Below are 16,345 nucleotides of genomic sequence, written 5' to 3'. Positions count from 1 at the left end.
AACATCGCAGCTAGCTAAAAGATACATGAACACCATGGTGCGATATATAAATGCTAATAACAAGTGCAACTCCCAGGTGAGTACTGTAATGATCCTTCAAACATTACGACAAAAATATGTGCAAGCACTCTAACTAATGAATGTGAGCTGAACCCTGATGAGCACCAAGCCAGACTGTGCAAACATTCACCACAATGTGCAATGAAACCCCAGGCAACACCACAGCTATAAATGTGCAAGTGCTTGAACACCACAGCCAGGTTTGTGTGAACACACTCACTATAACAATCACAACAAATGGAAAGGACAGGAGGAAGAGAATTAACAAACAACTTCTTACTTTAGCTCCATGTTACTTATCTTGGATTCTCTGTGTTTTTCCAATAAATCATAGATTCCTCTATAACTTTACTACTTTATTTTTGGGAACCATGTTATTTTCAGTAAGATTCAGCTGTAGTCCTACCTTTCCACACTCACGGTCAAAGTCGGCCAGCATTTGTGCCTCTTGGCTGATGTTTGGTGTTATTAAAACAATGTCATCAGCAAAGCGGAGGTGGTGTAGTTGCCGACCATCTATCTTCACTCCCATTCCTTCCCATTCCGTCGCATGACGTTCTCGAGGGTGGCACTGAAGAGTTTCGGTGAAATGGTATCACCCTGCCGAACCCCTCTCTTGACATCAATAATTACTTCTTTGTAGAATGGTGAGATCCTGGTAGTGAATCCGCAATACAGCTCACGGAGGATCTTGATGTATTGGGCTTGAATGCCCTGATTGGCTAGGGCTTCAGTGACTGCTTCCATCTCAACAGAATCAAAGGCCTTCTTTAAATCAATGAACGTTAAGCAGAGCGGCATCTTGAACTCCCGAGAAACCTCAATGAGCTTGGTTATCGTGTGGATATGGTCGATGAATTTTACGAAGACAATGTTTATGAGAAACAGCCTCGTTCCTGATGCCCCATTCGCTCTCAACAGAACAAACATCTCCGAATGCAACAGCTATGTGTACCTAGGTCTAGAAGTCAACATGACAAATGATCTGGCACCCGAGCTGTGGGGGAGGAAGAGAGCGGCTTGGAACGCCTTCAAGAACGTTGAAGAAATAGCTAAGAGGACGAAGAACCTCCGGCTCCGGGCACATCTCTTTGATTCCACTGTTCTTCCTGCATTAACATATGCCTCAGAGACCTGGGCCCTACGCAAACAAGGATGAGAACGCTATTCAGGTCTCCCAAAGAAGAATTGAAAGAGCTATGCTTGGAATATCACGTTTCACTCAAATGAGAGAAAGAATCCGGAGTTCCGACATCTGTGGACGATCAAGAATCAGGGATGCTGTCTCATTTGCCAAGGTGCCAAAAAGACGACCGCTGGACTAGAGCTGTTACCGACTGGATTCCATGGGATGTCAAAAGACTGCGTGGCCGCCCACCTACCAGATGGTCAGACCTCTTCATCAAGATCATGAATGATCGGTTTGAGGCTCTTCATGTTCCCAGAGCAAACAGATGCCATTGGGATAGACTACCACGTGACAGGGACAAATGGAGACGTTACTGGCACCCACTCGAGCAAATCGACGACTAACGGGAAGTTAAGTGATTAAGTGATGTTATTTTAATGCCTTTGTGATTGGATGCTGTATAGATAAAATCTTGTAATTCTAGGAGAGAAAAGTGGTGGGAGATCTTAACCCCTCTGGATTCATTGTGGAAGAGATAGCCTAAGGTCTGGAGCTCCAATTTAGGGCAAGCAGTTCATTGGCCACATCAGGAGGCTAGGAATAACACAGATTCCATCTTCACACATACTTGCTTACATAGCAATAAAACCACATTTTTTATAGGAATAAAGACACTTTATTGCATTATATGGAGTGTGAGGTGATGAAGAATTACCCCCTTACTCTTCTGGGTTCTTCATGGACTAAGTCAAGCAATCTAATTAACATCAGACAGAGTAGGAAGAAAAAAATTTAATTCTATGCTAATGAAGGAGCCACAAAGATGGTTCCTTCTACACATCTTACAGCCAAACAGGGAAAAGGATGGGGGAGGTGTGGGGGGAGAGTGTGTCTATATCCTGAACAAGAATGTGGAACAGAGCCCTGGAACCCAAGCAGAGAGGAGGGACATAGGAGAAGGAGATGAGTTACATCAAAAAGATCAAATGCTTTCTAATTACATCTTTGCTATGCAAATAGATAGGTTTCTTTGATGGAAAGGTTATTTCTGGAAGCAACGCTAAAACTGACCAATGCATCCTATTTCCATTTGTCAAGGAATACAGTGGAGTGGCCACAAATTTCTCATGAGTCAGCAGGGCTTGGACTGAAATAGGCTTATAGTAATCCATGTATAAAGATAAGCTGTGCAGGAGATTCTGTTCTGAATATTTAGGGGAATTTCTACCCTTTATATCCATATAAAGGATAAAAAAAGTGGAAAAAAAGTGTTACTTGAAATAACGTCATCTATGATAAACAAGTGCAAACAAGACAAAAGTTCTCATGGTAATTTGTTCTAGTAATGCCACATTCGTGGTATAGGTGCACACTAGTGGGATAATCCAGTTCCTTGTAGGCAACAAAGCTGCACAGAAGTATGTCAGAGATCTTCTCTCCCCAACCCAGATATAGATTTTTATTCATATCTACCCTTTATATCCATATAGCCTTTATATCCATTTATATATATATATATATATATATATATATATATATAAATAGTGGCATGACACTATATTCAAGTGAATAGGGCAGGTTTACAGAAGTATAAAGTGATATTTGAAATCTCTGAAGAGGGCGCACATCCCAGAATCTGTGACTGTACTTTGGGGGATGGGGGAATGAGACGCTGGTTTGGGGAAGTTGAAGGAAGTGCAGAAAAGGAACAAGTTACTGTGGGATGGGATGTAGCGGCTGGCACTGCCAGGTGCAGAGACCACACTGGGTGGATAGAGTCCCTAATTCCTCCTTTGACTTTCCGGGCTCACTTTAAAACCTCTTTCAGTAGAACACAAGAAGATAACACAGGAATTAAGACTTTCAGAAAGCCAGCTCAACTTCATAACTTACCGTATAAACAGTTGATTTGTAGCCGAGAGGCTATTACTATGTACAAGTACTACAAGCAGTAAAATAAGGACAATAATACCTGCTTTAGATATCAGATTAAAGTATATATGCAGAAGTACTTAGAAAATGTGCTGTGCTTTGAAAAATAGCATACTTGAAAAAGGCTGTAGAATATATTGTTTGGACTGGTAGTAGAGGGTTCATTTTATGTCTAAGATTTTTGTGTTCTGCATTTTAACCACTAACCTGTATATATGAAACAAGTAATTCAAACTAACTTTGAAAAAGGGTCAAACTGCTTCATTCTAAACACTTGTAATCAGCATAAAAGATGTACAGTATTTTGACTAGAATGACTGTGGTTCAGTGTTCCCTGACTAATCTCAAAAAATAATCTTCTGCGCTGGGTTGGGGAGAGAAGATCTCTGACATACTTCTGTGCAGCTTTGTTGCCTACAAGGAACTGGATTATCCCACTAGTGTACACCTATACCACGAATGTGGCATTACTAGAACAAATAACCATGAGAACTTTTGTCTTGTTTGCACTTGTTTATCATAGATGACGTTATTTCAAGTAACACTTTTTTTTCCAGAAAATTTTTTCAACACAGCCCCTCAACCACATTGATGTTTCTCTTAAATTACTTCACAAAAACAAGTACTATATTCATATGCATCTTGGCCTGCTGGATCTTGCCTCTGATTTATGTCATTTGTCAGGGAACCCCTGAGCTTGATTCTTTTGTTTCCCAAAAAGACAATTATTTTGCATTTCGCGATATGTACATGTGTTACAGATTGTATTGATGTACCTAGTCAACAAATGGAGGTTTGCCATGGACCAAACTAAAGTGACCAACCAAAAAATTAAGTCTTTGCTCTCAAGTAACTTGAAGTCTAAAGGATCTGTAGAAAATAAACGTAGAATACAAACATATTGCAAGGGGACAAATTTTGCAAGAGTGGGGTCACAGGAATTTAATGAAGTTCACAAAAACCTTGTTAAAAAAAGTAACATTTCCACTAAAATCTAGGGAAAATGTTAAGAAAAATAAAGTTTAGCTATGACTAAGTGGGTGGGTGGAAGGAATTTTTGGCAGAGTTGAAATTAGAGAAGAGAGCTATGAAAAGCAAAGCACTTGGCCCATTGGAGAAGCGGTTAGAGGTCAGTGGCTAGAGTCCAGTGAGAGATGTCCATGTGACTGGAACAAAGTCAGATCCTTCCTGGGTTGGATTTGGTTCTAAGGTCAACTTGAAACCTTCAGAGGATTTAAACAAGGGAGTGAGTGACACTTACATGGCTTTGACATTCATATGAAGAATGAGTAATGGGTCAGGAGAAGAAATAGGACTCATCAAAAGGCCGCTGCTGTGACCTCTGTAGGCACCAGATGTCTATCTTCAAGGGCTGACATTCACATAGAGAAATTATACTGACTTGCACAGGGGTGAATGATAGAGGAAAAAAATGTAAGGATTAGATTTAAGATCTATCTTGAAGGTACAGTCTGAAATTTTACTACTTACTACATTTAGAGGGGGATAACCCCAGGTTCCCAGTTTAAACAACTGAGTAATGAAGATGAAGGAACTTATAGAAGACAAAAGAAAGAATGGAGTAGTCTTGCAGATGTCATGAGTGAGAGGCATGTATAACCAATTGGTTTATGTGTACAGCACTTAACATAACTGTGTGTACACACACATGTATGGGCACACACATATACAACTCTGGTAGTAAGTAACAGATAAACTCGTGAAAGATGGTAACACTTTACCGAAAACTAAGATTTCTAAGGCACCAGCCTGAAACAGGGTCATGACTGTAATAATTCCTCTGTAAAAATTTACCGAGGCTAATTCACTGTTTTCTTAAAGCAGTTAACACCTCCAGTGAATGGTTTTAGAAGTGGGGAGGCAGGAGGGGGGGTGGGGGCTTGGAGTCAGGGTGCGGGGAGTGGGGGAACAAAAGAGGGGGGATCTCTAGGAACAATTATTAAAACTCAAGGCATACACATAAGCTCTCTGGTGTCAACTTTCTCAACACAAAATCATGTCTATAAATTCTTGGATCAGGCAAAATATTCATTAGAGATCATCTGTGATTTTTGTTAGTCATAGAGACTCAGAAAATAGCCAGTATTAGAAACCAAGGGACAATAAAAGTTGAACTCCTAGATAAATTTGTACAGGTCAAAGACAAACTATCACAAATGATTTAAGCCAAATTCAAACACACTGAAAATAAAATAAAATATAAGAAATTACTCATTCAACAGCCATGTTCAGCAACTGACAATTCTCTGCCAAAACCCTCTGCCAAATGGATCTACCCTAATTATTGGTACACAGCGGGTAGGGCGTTTGCCTTGCATGAGGCTGACCTGGCCGACCTTGGTTTCGCCCCTCTCAGAGAGCCCAGCAAGCTACAGAGAGTATCTCACCCACATGGCAAAGCCTGGCAAGCTCCCTGTGGTGTATTGGATATGCCAAACACAGTAACAAGTCTCACAATGGAAATATTATTGGTCCCCCTGGAGCAAATCCATGAACAATGGGAGGACAGTGCTACAGTGCAATTATTGGTACAAGGTAAATAATAGTTTCAAAATCTTGAGGAAGAATTACTTCTTTCTCTAGGTAGTTCGTGATAATAGAATTTCAGAGCAAACAATACACCCTGGATGGAATTCGGGCCCTTGGGTGGGTCTCCTGATAATCTCTTTAGATGAGATTTTGTCCTTGGGTAAATCTCCTGGAGGAGATTACCTCTCTGTTGTTATGTTGTTAATGCTCAACCCCACCTTTGTCTCCCCACCCTACAAGATTCCTATATTAAGGATGCTGTAAGGGGCTGGAAGAAAGAACTATACTGTCAGAGGGATTTGTTGGAGGTAGACTGGATTCTGGGAAGGAGATGAAGACTAGATGCTGAGGACTAGATGTTAAGGACTAGAAGGTCGATGATGAGACATTGAAGACGAGAAGCAGAACTGAGACCTTGGAACTTTGAGGACAAGAATCCAAGGAGAACCTGAGACTACAAGGAGACTAAGAAACAGAAAGACTAGAAGGAGGACTACATGACAATGATGCCTGGAAGCAGAGGACTCTGAGACTACTACAAGAGCAGGAGGAAGATATAACTCCAGAAGACTCCGGACGAGGAAGAAGATATAACGAAAGAGGACTTTGAGTTCTGCACCAAGGACATTAGGTTAATGCAACTGTGATGACCCGGGGCTATGACTAAAATTACAAGCACGATTGCGCTGTAAGGGGAGAGATCGGACTACTACGCTGGGGAGGACAGTTGAGGCCCCATTCCGTGCACACTTGAGGCCTGATTCAGCGCCCAGCACCTCTGACGAGATGGACATCTCTCTGGAGGAGCTTATCAAGTTGAACCAGATCTGCAGCGGCACCGGCACCCAGGGACGACGTGCCGGTGGGCCAGTCTGGAACCGGGGAGGGCTGACCCAAAGCCGCGGTAGGAACCAGCCAACGCCCTACAGCAGGCCCAAGCAGCTCCGGGACAAGTGGCACCGTGACCTGTGCAACAGCAGCGTCTGGGGCGGCGCCCGCGTAGAGCCCGGCGGGATGCTGCTGGTGTCCAACCTGGACTTCAGGGTGTCGGATGCCGACATCCAGGAGCTGTTCGCCGAGCTGGGCATGCTGAAGAAAGTGGCCGTGCACTATGACCGCTCCGGCCGTAGCCTGGGCACCGCCGTGGTGCACTTTGAGCGGAAGATGGACGCCCTGAAGGCCAGGAAGCAGTACAACGGGGTCCCCCTGGACGGGCGCCCCATGCACATTCAGCTCATCACATCTCAGATGGACACACAGCAGAGACCTGCACAGAGCACAAACGGAGGCGGTGGGATCACAAACCGCAGGTTCGGAGGCTTTGGCGGGGTCCAGAGAGGCGCCCGCGGGGGCAGCTGGGCCCGGGGCCCAGGCACGGGACGGAGCTCCAAGCGGCAGCTTTCTGCAGAGGAGCTGGACGCACAGCTCGACGCCTACTATAAGGCCAGGTTGAACACCAGCTAAGAGCCGCCGCCTGCGTGCACATCAGAACAGACGTCCGGGAGGGGCAGAGGGGGCTGCCAGGGCATCGTTTTTTTTTTTTTAATGTTCTAAAATAGGGTTTTAAGACTCGTGGAAAGGTCTTCCTCCACACCCCCTCTTCTCCCCTCTCTCCCTTTTAAAAAATTCTGAAGCCGACCTGTGTTGTACTGAGTTCTTTTGGGATAAATCTCACTGTTGCTGTTGTGGAGAAGGTTGCGTTTTGGCCTCGGTCATAATAAAAAGAAACGTGTGGCATAAATAAATATATATGTATATATATGTGCATATATATATATTTTTATGGGGGAATTGGGTGAGAGGTAGAGTTTGTTTGGGTTTTAGCTTTTCTAAGAAGAACCACAGGAGGATGTGGTGACTTGATAATTGGGGCAGCCCCAAGAGCAAATGCTCGTACTGAATTCTTTATATATGTATGCCTGGGTGATGTTGGAACCTAAGCAAAGAGAAAGTGAAAAGCCTGTTTTGCAAAGGACTTTAAAGTATTTGAAAAATAGACATGCTATTATATTACCAGTGTGACGTCAATTGAAGATATTTGGATCCATTTGACTCTGTTATTTTTTAACATTAATTTTAAATATTAAGATGCCATAATTTACATAATTGTTCATAGTTGGTTTTCAGGCATGCATTGCTTCAAGACCCATATCACTGCTAATGTTGACTTCCTTCCACTGATGTCCCCAGGATCCCACTCACAACTCAGGCTGCCTTTTTGACAAGCACCTTTTTAGGTTTGGTTGTTGTAGTTTGGAAGCCATGCTTGTAGTATTGTTTGTGCTTTAATTTAGATATATACATATACCACACCTTCACACCACCAATGTACCCGAGGACCCAGAATCCTACCCCTGTTACCTCCTGTCCACATTTTTATTTTTATTCCAGTCCCTTAATTTTTTTTCTTTCTTGTACTTCTTATTTCTATAATCTAAGATTAAGGGTAATCTAGGTATCTTCCCTTTAGTACTTTGCATTCTCTCTCTGTGTTATTCTTTAATATGCTATTTATTAATATGTAAGATCATTTGGTACTTGTCCTTCTTATGACTCATTTCATTTAGCATGATGTCATCCAATTCCATCTAAATTGCAGCAGATAACACTGTTCCTTTTAATTTAACTGATGAATGACATTCACATTCGATATGTTTATCCTGTTTTAGTATTATTTCAGGAATTTGGAAAACAATAAATGGTAACATTTATCAAGAATCTACTGAATACATAAATTACTTAGTGACAGTCATGAAAGGAATGAAAAACTCCTCAAAAATTGTTTCCAGTGAATACTTCTTCTTGACTTTGTTTTCCTTCCTCCCTTTCTTTTGTTGTTGTGATAATCAGGGACATCACATTTTAGTGGCAAGACTTACCTTTTACTTTTTGCAGTGTCTTAGAGATTATATGGAGCTGGGTGTGTGGAGTTGGGCATCCCAACAATGCCACCAAGATTACACTGGGTACATAAGGAATGGTGCCAGGAATTGGACTGTTAGCCTATCAGTTTCAAAGCACATGCTGTACAACAAATCACATGCCCACTACTCCACTTCTACACTAACTGGGGAGCTAGCTGAGCATCTCCAGAAGAGGACTGAACAAGCAAGGCAGTGCAGTGCTGAAGTGAAGTTTACAGAGTAGGTGGGTTAGTAGGAAGTGATATGGAAGAGGTGTGAATCTGTGGGGATACCTGGATGGTTTCTGAAGCAAGGGTTTAGGGAGTGCCTGGTATATATCATGCAGATAACACTGTAAAATTATCTGTTGCATTAGTCTTCTATCGCTACCACCACATAAAGTGGGTGACTTTAAACACTAGAAATATATTTTCTCAGGGCTGGAGCACAATGGGTAGGGCATTTGCCTTGCACATGGCTGACCTGGGTTCGATTCCCAGCACCCCATATGGTCCCCTGAGCACTACCGGGAATAATTAGTGAGTGCATGAGCCAGAAGTAACCCCTGTGCATTGCTGGATGTGATCCAAAAAGTAAAATAAATAAATAAATAAATAAATAAGTATTTTCTCAGCATTCTGGAGGATAAAAGTCCAAGCAAGGTGATAGAAATTTTAGTTCTTGGGCAGGCATCTCTTCTTGCCTTAAAATTAGCTGCCATCTAGCTGTCCTCACCTGACCCTTTCTCTTAGCATGAGCAGGAGAGTTGGGGACAAGGCATTTCAGGTGTTCCCTTCTCTTATTTCTTTCTCTTATTATTAGGCCATCACCCTATGCGTTCATTTCATCTTATTTGGCTTTCTAAAATCCTAGTGGAAAATTCATTCTTATTAGGGACTGCATATGAAAGGACCTGACTTAAGGTTATAAAAGGAAAAGAGCAGTAAGAGAGGTGTTGTAAAACAAAATCAGCATATTTTGGTAGCTGAGTGAATCAAGAAAAGAATGTCTAAGACAAGTGAAGTCAAAGCCTGGTGACTAAGGAATGGTTAGTCTAGATTAAAATGCTCCAGTTTACTGAAAATGAAGACATGGTATAGCAGCTTCTTGAGGTCAATAAAATGGTTTGAGATCTATTTGATATGAAGTATTGTATGGTATCAGGTATACTGGCAGGAAAATTAACTTCTAAAACGTGTTTTGTGCAGGAAACTGTGAATATTGAATGTTTTTAGAAATTCCTCATGCTCTCCTTCTTGAGTCTCATTTAATCACTTGTAAGAATGATCATTAGGGAGAGGGAGAAAGATGGCAGTGACAGGGGAACTGGACTGTGGTGCCAAAGTTGAGGAGGATGAAGAAGAAGAGGAGGAGCAGTTGGATCTTGTGGAATTGTGAGGAGTTATTGATTTGTATTTTCCTTTAAAATGTGAAAAATAAATGCAAGATTCTGGTGAGTCTTTTATTTGAAGATGGGTGCAGAATTTAATGTAAGAATGAGTAGGACACCTTTGGCTGTATCGCTCCATTAGAAATTTTGGATGACCTGGAGTGTGCGGTTACAATTTTGCCCTTGCAACATCTCAAACTCTATAACACTGACAAACCAGGTGTAGCACACCAAATTGGACGGGATGTAATATAGAAGGCAACTAATCTTGATTAACAAAATGTGAACACAGAAGGCTTAACCTGTAACAACATTCTAGAATCTCTTATAAAAAGGGTTAACAGCTCCATGGTAAGATACAACAATCCTCACTAACTTTCTTCTAAAAAATAGTTTTTGATCATTCTTTTAGCAAATTATTTATAACAAACAGTGTAAAATAAATTACTGAGAGCCTGTTATGAAAGCAAGCTCAAGGGTGGTTCGGAAAATTGGAAATAATAGTGGTGGGAAGGTGCAATGACGGTGGGATTGGTATTGAAATATTGAATGTCTGTGACTACAAGAATGACTTAATAAAGTTTAAAAACTGGGGGGAAAAGGATAAACATCAGGTTTCTCATCCTCAGATCCCAAAAAACACACATTAGAATTAAGAGCAAGTTTTCTTCTGAATATTGGAGAGAATTCTAGGCCCACAATACATATCCTGGAAGAAAATACTCAGTAGCTATCCATTTATGCATGCATTCAAGTGATAAACATACAATAAACATAAACTTGATCTTAAGATACAGTCCTAGGCAGTAGGACTTTGAAATTTTCTAGAAGAGAACTAAGCAGGCTCCACTGGGAATGATCTTGAAAGTTCTATTCTAATGGTGCTTACTCATTCTCTTGTCTAAGTGTTCACTTTTCAATTTCCTCTATAAAGGACAGAAGATGAGGTAGTATTCTGAGAAGAAGTGAATTATGAGTGTCACACAAAAGTTCTAGAGGTGGCTGGAAGAGAGGACATAGCATACCTCCAGGAGTTGATGTGACAGCCCTGCCCAGTAATAGATGGCTCTCTTAAAAGCAGGACAGATCTGTGGCCTGGAGGTAGGGTACTGTAGGATAACATTGGTTTGTCCTTTCTCCCTGGCCACAAAGAGCTTAGGTTTACTGAGTAATACCCATCACAATGCTCGTGAAGCACTCTCATTTCCTCTGTGTTCATCTTTAACTTCTCTGTGCTCTGCTTTCTCTACCTGTTAATCACTTATTTCCCCTAAGCAGTACCTGTGACTTGTAAAGTCAAATTCCTCAGAAATCTCTGATTCAGTATTTGTAGGTGAAATATTGCTTTTCTTCTTCCCTTATGTCCTTTTGCATAGTTTACAAATGGTTTACAGAGCAATGTCCTTTTTTGTATAGACACAGAAAGACAGCTAATGCTATGCTTTTGTAACTTGGGACTCAATTGACTCTGAATAATATTCACACCTGGGTATCTGTTCTCTCGACTTAAGCCTCAATTGCCCTTAGTTCCTAGCACCCCAAAAGCAGAGTCCTGACGAGGGACTGGATGGACCCAGGGCAAGCTGGCATTGAAATGGGCCAGGCCAAGTGCCTTAATACTTAATTATAGATTAAGAGCACAGTCATGGAGAAATTCTGTGATGATCAAAAGAGTAAAAACTGGGTTAGGACTCTGCTATGGTTAGGAAAGACTAATCTGGCCTGAACACTATAGTCTGGGATCTATAGCGAGATGTCCCCAGGAGAGACAACCTATAAAAGCTTAATGTATCTCTTACTGTGTCAAAATGACTAAAATTATTAAGAAGGAGAATTAAGATGAATGTTTAAATAGTTGTTGGACTGAGGAAAGGAGAAACACACCCCTAGATGCTATTTCACCCTTGAGCAGATCTTCTGGCTGCAGGAGATCTTTGTCTTATCTTAGAAGAGCTTCCCTTGGAAGGAAGGACATTTATATGTTGAGTGTGCTACCTGACCCAGGTGTAGAGACCAATACTTCAAGACAGAGCACAGAGAGACTAACATGGCAGACAGGAGGAGACAGGAGTGAGAGGCAGTGTGAGACTGGAATGCAGAGCTTAGTGAGACTGGAACAGGCACTTGGGGAGAATGGAATAAAGGGCAACAGATCATCAACCAGCCGGGCGGCCCTGTTTCTTCCTCCATGAATCTATTGGCAGCAGCTGCAGGCCAGGGTGGGGAAGTGGCTCATAGCCACTGAACGCATGTGGTGGGTGAGAGAGACTATGCCACTGCCGCTGCTCACTTATTTATTTTGTGATTACACACACAGGGTACATACTTGTCGTAGTTGTTTTACACTTGTTTCCTTATGAAGACCTTGTGAAGTTCGCATATTATGCATGGTCGTCTTGCACTCTAATCTGCCTGATTTAGTTTAGTCTTTGGAAATAAAACAACTCAGAGGGTCAGAGCAACATCTCAAACTTTCCATAAAGGAAGTCCAGGCTCTATTCCTCACATGTCATGATGACCCCTGAACACTTCCAGGGGGTCACCCCCATGTACCAAGCTGTGAATAGCCTGAGCACCACTGTGAAAGTCCCCAAAAGCAAAACCCAAAGCAAAACAATAATTCACAGGAAAAGATATTCAGGATCCTTCTAGCTATTTTCTATGATTTGTCATTTCTTGTAAAATAGCTGCTTGAACTCACTCTTAAATGGATACTTTAAATTCCACACATCTTGGATGGTAGTGTCTGTCTTTCATAGATTATAAATGCCATTCCATTTTGTCTCATGGGTTTTGGAATTTCCTTTGCTTGTTTTCTAGTAAAATCACTCAGCATTAGTGCTTATGACTGACTACCCTTACTTTTAAACCAGCAAGTATTAACTGTTTTCATATGGTGGGCTTGAACTTGGTCCAGGTGCTAGTTATTAAAAAATAAAATTTAAACATTGTCCATAGATATTCAAACTGGCAAAGAACAAAGAGCATACAGGAGAAACTGGTCCTTTATCTCCCGACTCAGGCAAACCTGGATGAAATTGAAACTTCTCCATCACCCAGCTTGAACAGGACTTTGAATTATTCTAAATTCCAATATTTCATCCATATATGAGAATGCTATTAAATATATCAGCCTGATAAGCTTGTTGTGAGGATGAAGGATGACATAAACAATTACTATTATGTGCCTGATACAGAGAAATTACTTAATGCTGTTTAGTCTTTTTTTGCCATGAATATAATTTCCTTAAGGGAGAGAGTGATTTGACTTTTCCTTCTGTACTTCCCAACCCTTCTGTAGACTCTCTGTCTCTCTCTCTGTCTCTCTGTCTCTCTCTCTCTGTCTCTCTCCGCGCCCCCCCCCCCCCACCGTCTCATGCACAAAACTCCCCAGTTTTCAGAGGAAAAACTGCAGAGACCCAAGTAGAACTTTGGCTGCAGCTGAACAAAATCATGGATGATGATGTTGGGTCTCAATTGAAATCTTGTTGGCCCTGTTACCATCTTTTTTTTTTATTACTGACCTTTGAGAACTATTGCTCGAGCGGGCCCAGTAACGTCTCCATTGGAGACTTTGTTGTTACTGTGTCTGGCATATCATATCGAATACTCTCGGTAGCTTGCCGGGCTCTCCGAGAGAGGCGGAGGAATCGAACTCGGGTCGGCCATGTTGACTGCGTGCAAGGCAGACGCCCTACCCGCTGTGCTTGGGGAAAAAAAGACAAAGAGCTGCTGCCCGCCCTCTTTACAATAGCCAGAAACTGGAAGAAACCTGAATGCCCAAGAACAGATGACTGGTTAAAGAAACTTTGGTACATCTACACAATGGAGTACTATGTAGCTCTTAGAAAAGATGAAGTCATGAAATTTACATACAAGTGGTACAATATGGAAAGTATCATGCTAAGCGAAATGAGTCAGAAAGAGAGGGATAGACATAGAAAGATTGCATTCATCTGGGGGATATAAAGTAACAAAGTATGAGATTAATACCCAAGAATAGCTGAGATCAGCACCAGGAGGATTACTCCATAACTTAGAGGCCAGCCGGGTATCCTAGAGGAAAGGGCTATTCAGATAGAGAAGGGAGCACCAAATAAAGGATGTTTGGAGGATCCTCCCAGGAGGGGAGATGCATGTCGAAAGTAGACTATGGACTGAACATGTTTGCCACTCAATGCCTCTTTTGCAGACCACAACACCCAAAAGGAGAGAGAGAACACAGGGGATTGCCCTGCCACAGAGACGGGGGGATGGGGGGATGGGGGTGGGAGGGATATTATCCATGGTGGTGGAAAATGGGCACTGGTGGAGGGATGGGTATCTGATCATTGTATAATTGAAACCAAAGCACAAAAAATTGTAAATCTACAACTTTAAAAAAAATAAAATAAAATAAAGGGGAAAAAAAAAAAAAGAAAAAAAAAAAAAAGAGCTGCTGCCCAACTACTGCTCATGGTTGCTCTCAAGGCATTAATCAAAAAATATTTATTCTGCAATCTGGTTTTGACTCAGTGTGAGGGACAGATGGTGAGCATGGCAGTCACAGACTCTGACTTCATGGAATACTCAGCCTTGTAAGATGAGCAGAAACACCCGAGGGCAAAAAGATGTCTGGAAGTGATCAGCGTGGGGCTTAGTCTAGGCTATTAGGCATTACCTTCCACCAAGGCCCACACTGAGAGTCTACTGGGGGTGGTGGGAATGTGTAGTTGCCCAAAATGGAAAGCCCGAGTTAAATGAGTAATTGAAAGTGGGAGATCTAAGTAAAGAATTAAGCAGTAGGCTATTGCAGTCCAATTATATAATTGATTTTAAACTGCAAGAGTTGCAAAAGAATGTGGGCTGAGAGACACTTTTAACCTTCTTTCCAAACAATTTTCTGGCCAGGAGTAGTACTTCATACAAAGTAATCTGATGGTGAAGGGGTAATTGTTGATATTTCCTGTATCCTCCCCCGATGCTCAGGATGATAATTCTCTGGAAACCACCAACAGGCGGTCATCTCGGCATTTGGACTCAAAGTAATGTCATTGGAAAACATCATCTTCATCAACTGTTAGATAATTGGAGGTATTCCCCTTTTGCTAAGTTATCAAGGGTCCTCTAGTCTCCAAAGAAATGTCTGAATGATTCTAATGGTCCTGGGTTCTGCAGGGATTTTACATAAAAAAAGCATTCACTGCCAAGCCATCTGGCAAGGAGGTGATTGCCATCCCTGGAGATGAAGGAAATCATGATTGTTAAGAAACAAGTAAAAGTGGTTGGAGTACACCAGGTGGGACTGGAGCTGAGGCCTGGTATGAGACCCACCCTCTTACTTTGAAGTGAGTCAGGTGTAATGCTGCACCCATCAGAACTCAGACTCAGCCCTGCATGGAAGTTACCCAATTTGAAGATGTCTCAAATGGGGTGAAGCAACCATTTAAGCATTCCTGGGTGGGCAAGGCTTGGAACTCAGGCAGGAGTGACGAGGACAAACTTTTGTTAAACATTGATTCTGTCTTGCAGCATTCTAAATTCTACCTGATTCCCGGAAACCCAGTATGCCAAAGGGCAGTCCTGCAGGACAGGGTGAGGGAACAGGTGCTAAGGAAACAAGTGTCCTCGGAGGACTTATATGCAAAGTCAGAAAATGAGAGTAAAATATGTAAATCGGAGTATGAAAGAGAAGTTCGCAGTCTGTGGGTTATGTCAATTTAGCTGGCGTATTGAGTTGAAAGCCGAAGAGAAATGGGGGAAAGTAGAAGGATGTGGAAAATGGAGGTAGAGGTGATTTTGGGTTCCAGGAGAGAAAGAGAGACAGACAGACAGAGACAGACAGAGACAGAGAGAGAGAGACAAACAGAGAGATAGAGAGACAGAGACAGAGACTGAGAGACAGAGATAGCAGAGACAGAGAACGTTACTTATTACCAGCTACTACTAGGAAGAGAGCCAGACTATCTAGGTGTTTCTTGATTTATGACTCTTGGGTTAGCAAATGTGGTGGGGCTGGGGCAGCAGACGAGTTGGGCTGGGCAGGCAGCTTGGAAAGGGCAAGTTTGCCATTTACTGGAAATGGAACGTGGATTTCCATGCAAGTCTGGGACACTTCTGGGGAAAAGATAGGATTACTTCAGGCTTTGAAGGAGAATAATGTACTTTCACTTTCATCCATTAGTGTTCTCCCGTACCTCATTTCAGCTATCTGTCCCTCCTTTTGCACTGCAATCTATCTGCGTCACTAATCCTCTTGGTTCTTGGTAGGTGATGGGAAAGGAAGTGAATGGGTCAATAAAAAGTACAGTTACACATTCCAGGAGAACGACAGGTGGGTTAGTCATCGAACAGCTCGGAAGAGTGAAATTACATGACAAAGAAAGAGAAACTTTTTGGAAC

General features: G+C 42.0%; 1 protein-coding gene across 1 annotated transcript; it reads left to right on the top strand.

Moving 5' to 3' along the window:
• Positions 1-34: 34 nt before the first annotated feature.
• LOC130034741 (THO complex subunit 4-like) lies at positions 35-7,135 on the top strand. The gene is made up of 2 exons (XM_056126360.1): positions 35-76; positions 6,365-7,135. The coding sequence occupies exons 1-2, from the start codon at positions 35-37 to the stop codon at positions 7,133-7,135; spliced, it is 813 nt and encodes a 270-aa protein (XP_055982335.1).
• The last annotated feature ends 9,210 nt before the right edge of the window (positions 7,136-16,345 follow it).

Source organism: Sorex fumeus, unplaced genomic scaffold (assembly GCF_029834395.1).
Source record: "Sorex fumeus unplaced genomic scaffold, SorFum_2.1 ptg000061l, whole genome shotgun sequence".
Lineage (NCBI taxonomy): Eukaryota > Metazoa > Chordata > Mammalia > Eulipotyphla > Soricidae > Sorex > Sorex fumeus.
Note: the sequence above shows the minus strand (reverse complement) of the source record. Positions and strands in the feature narration are given on the sequence as shown.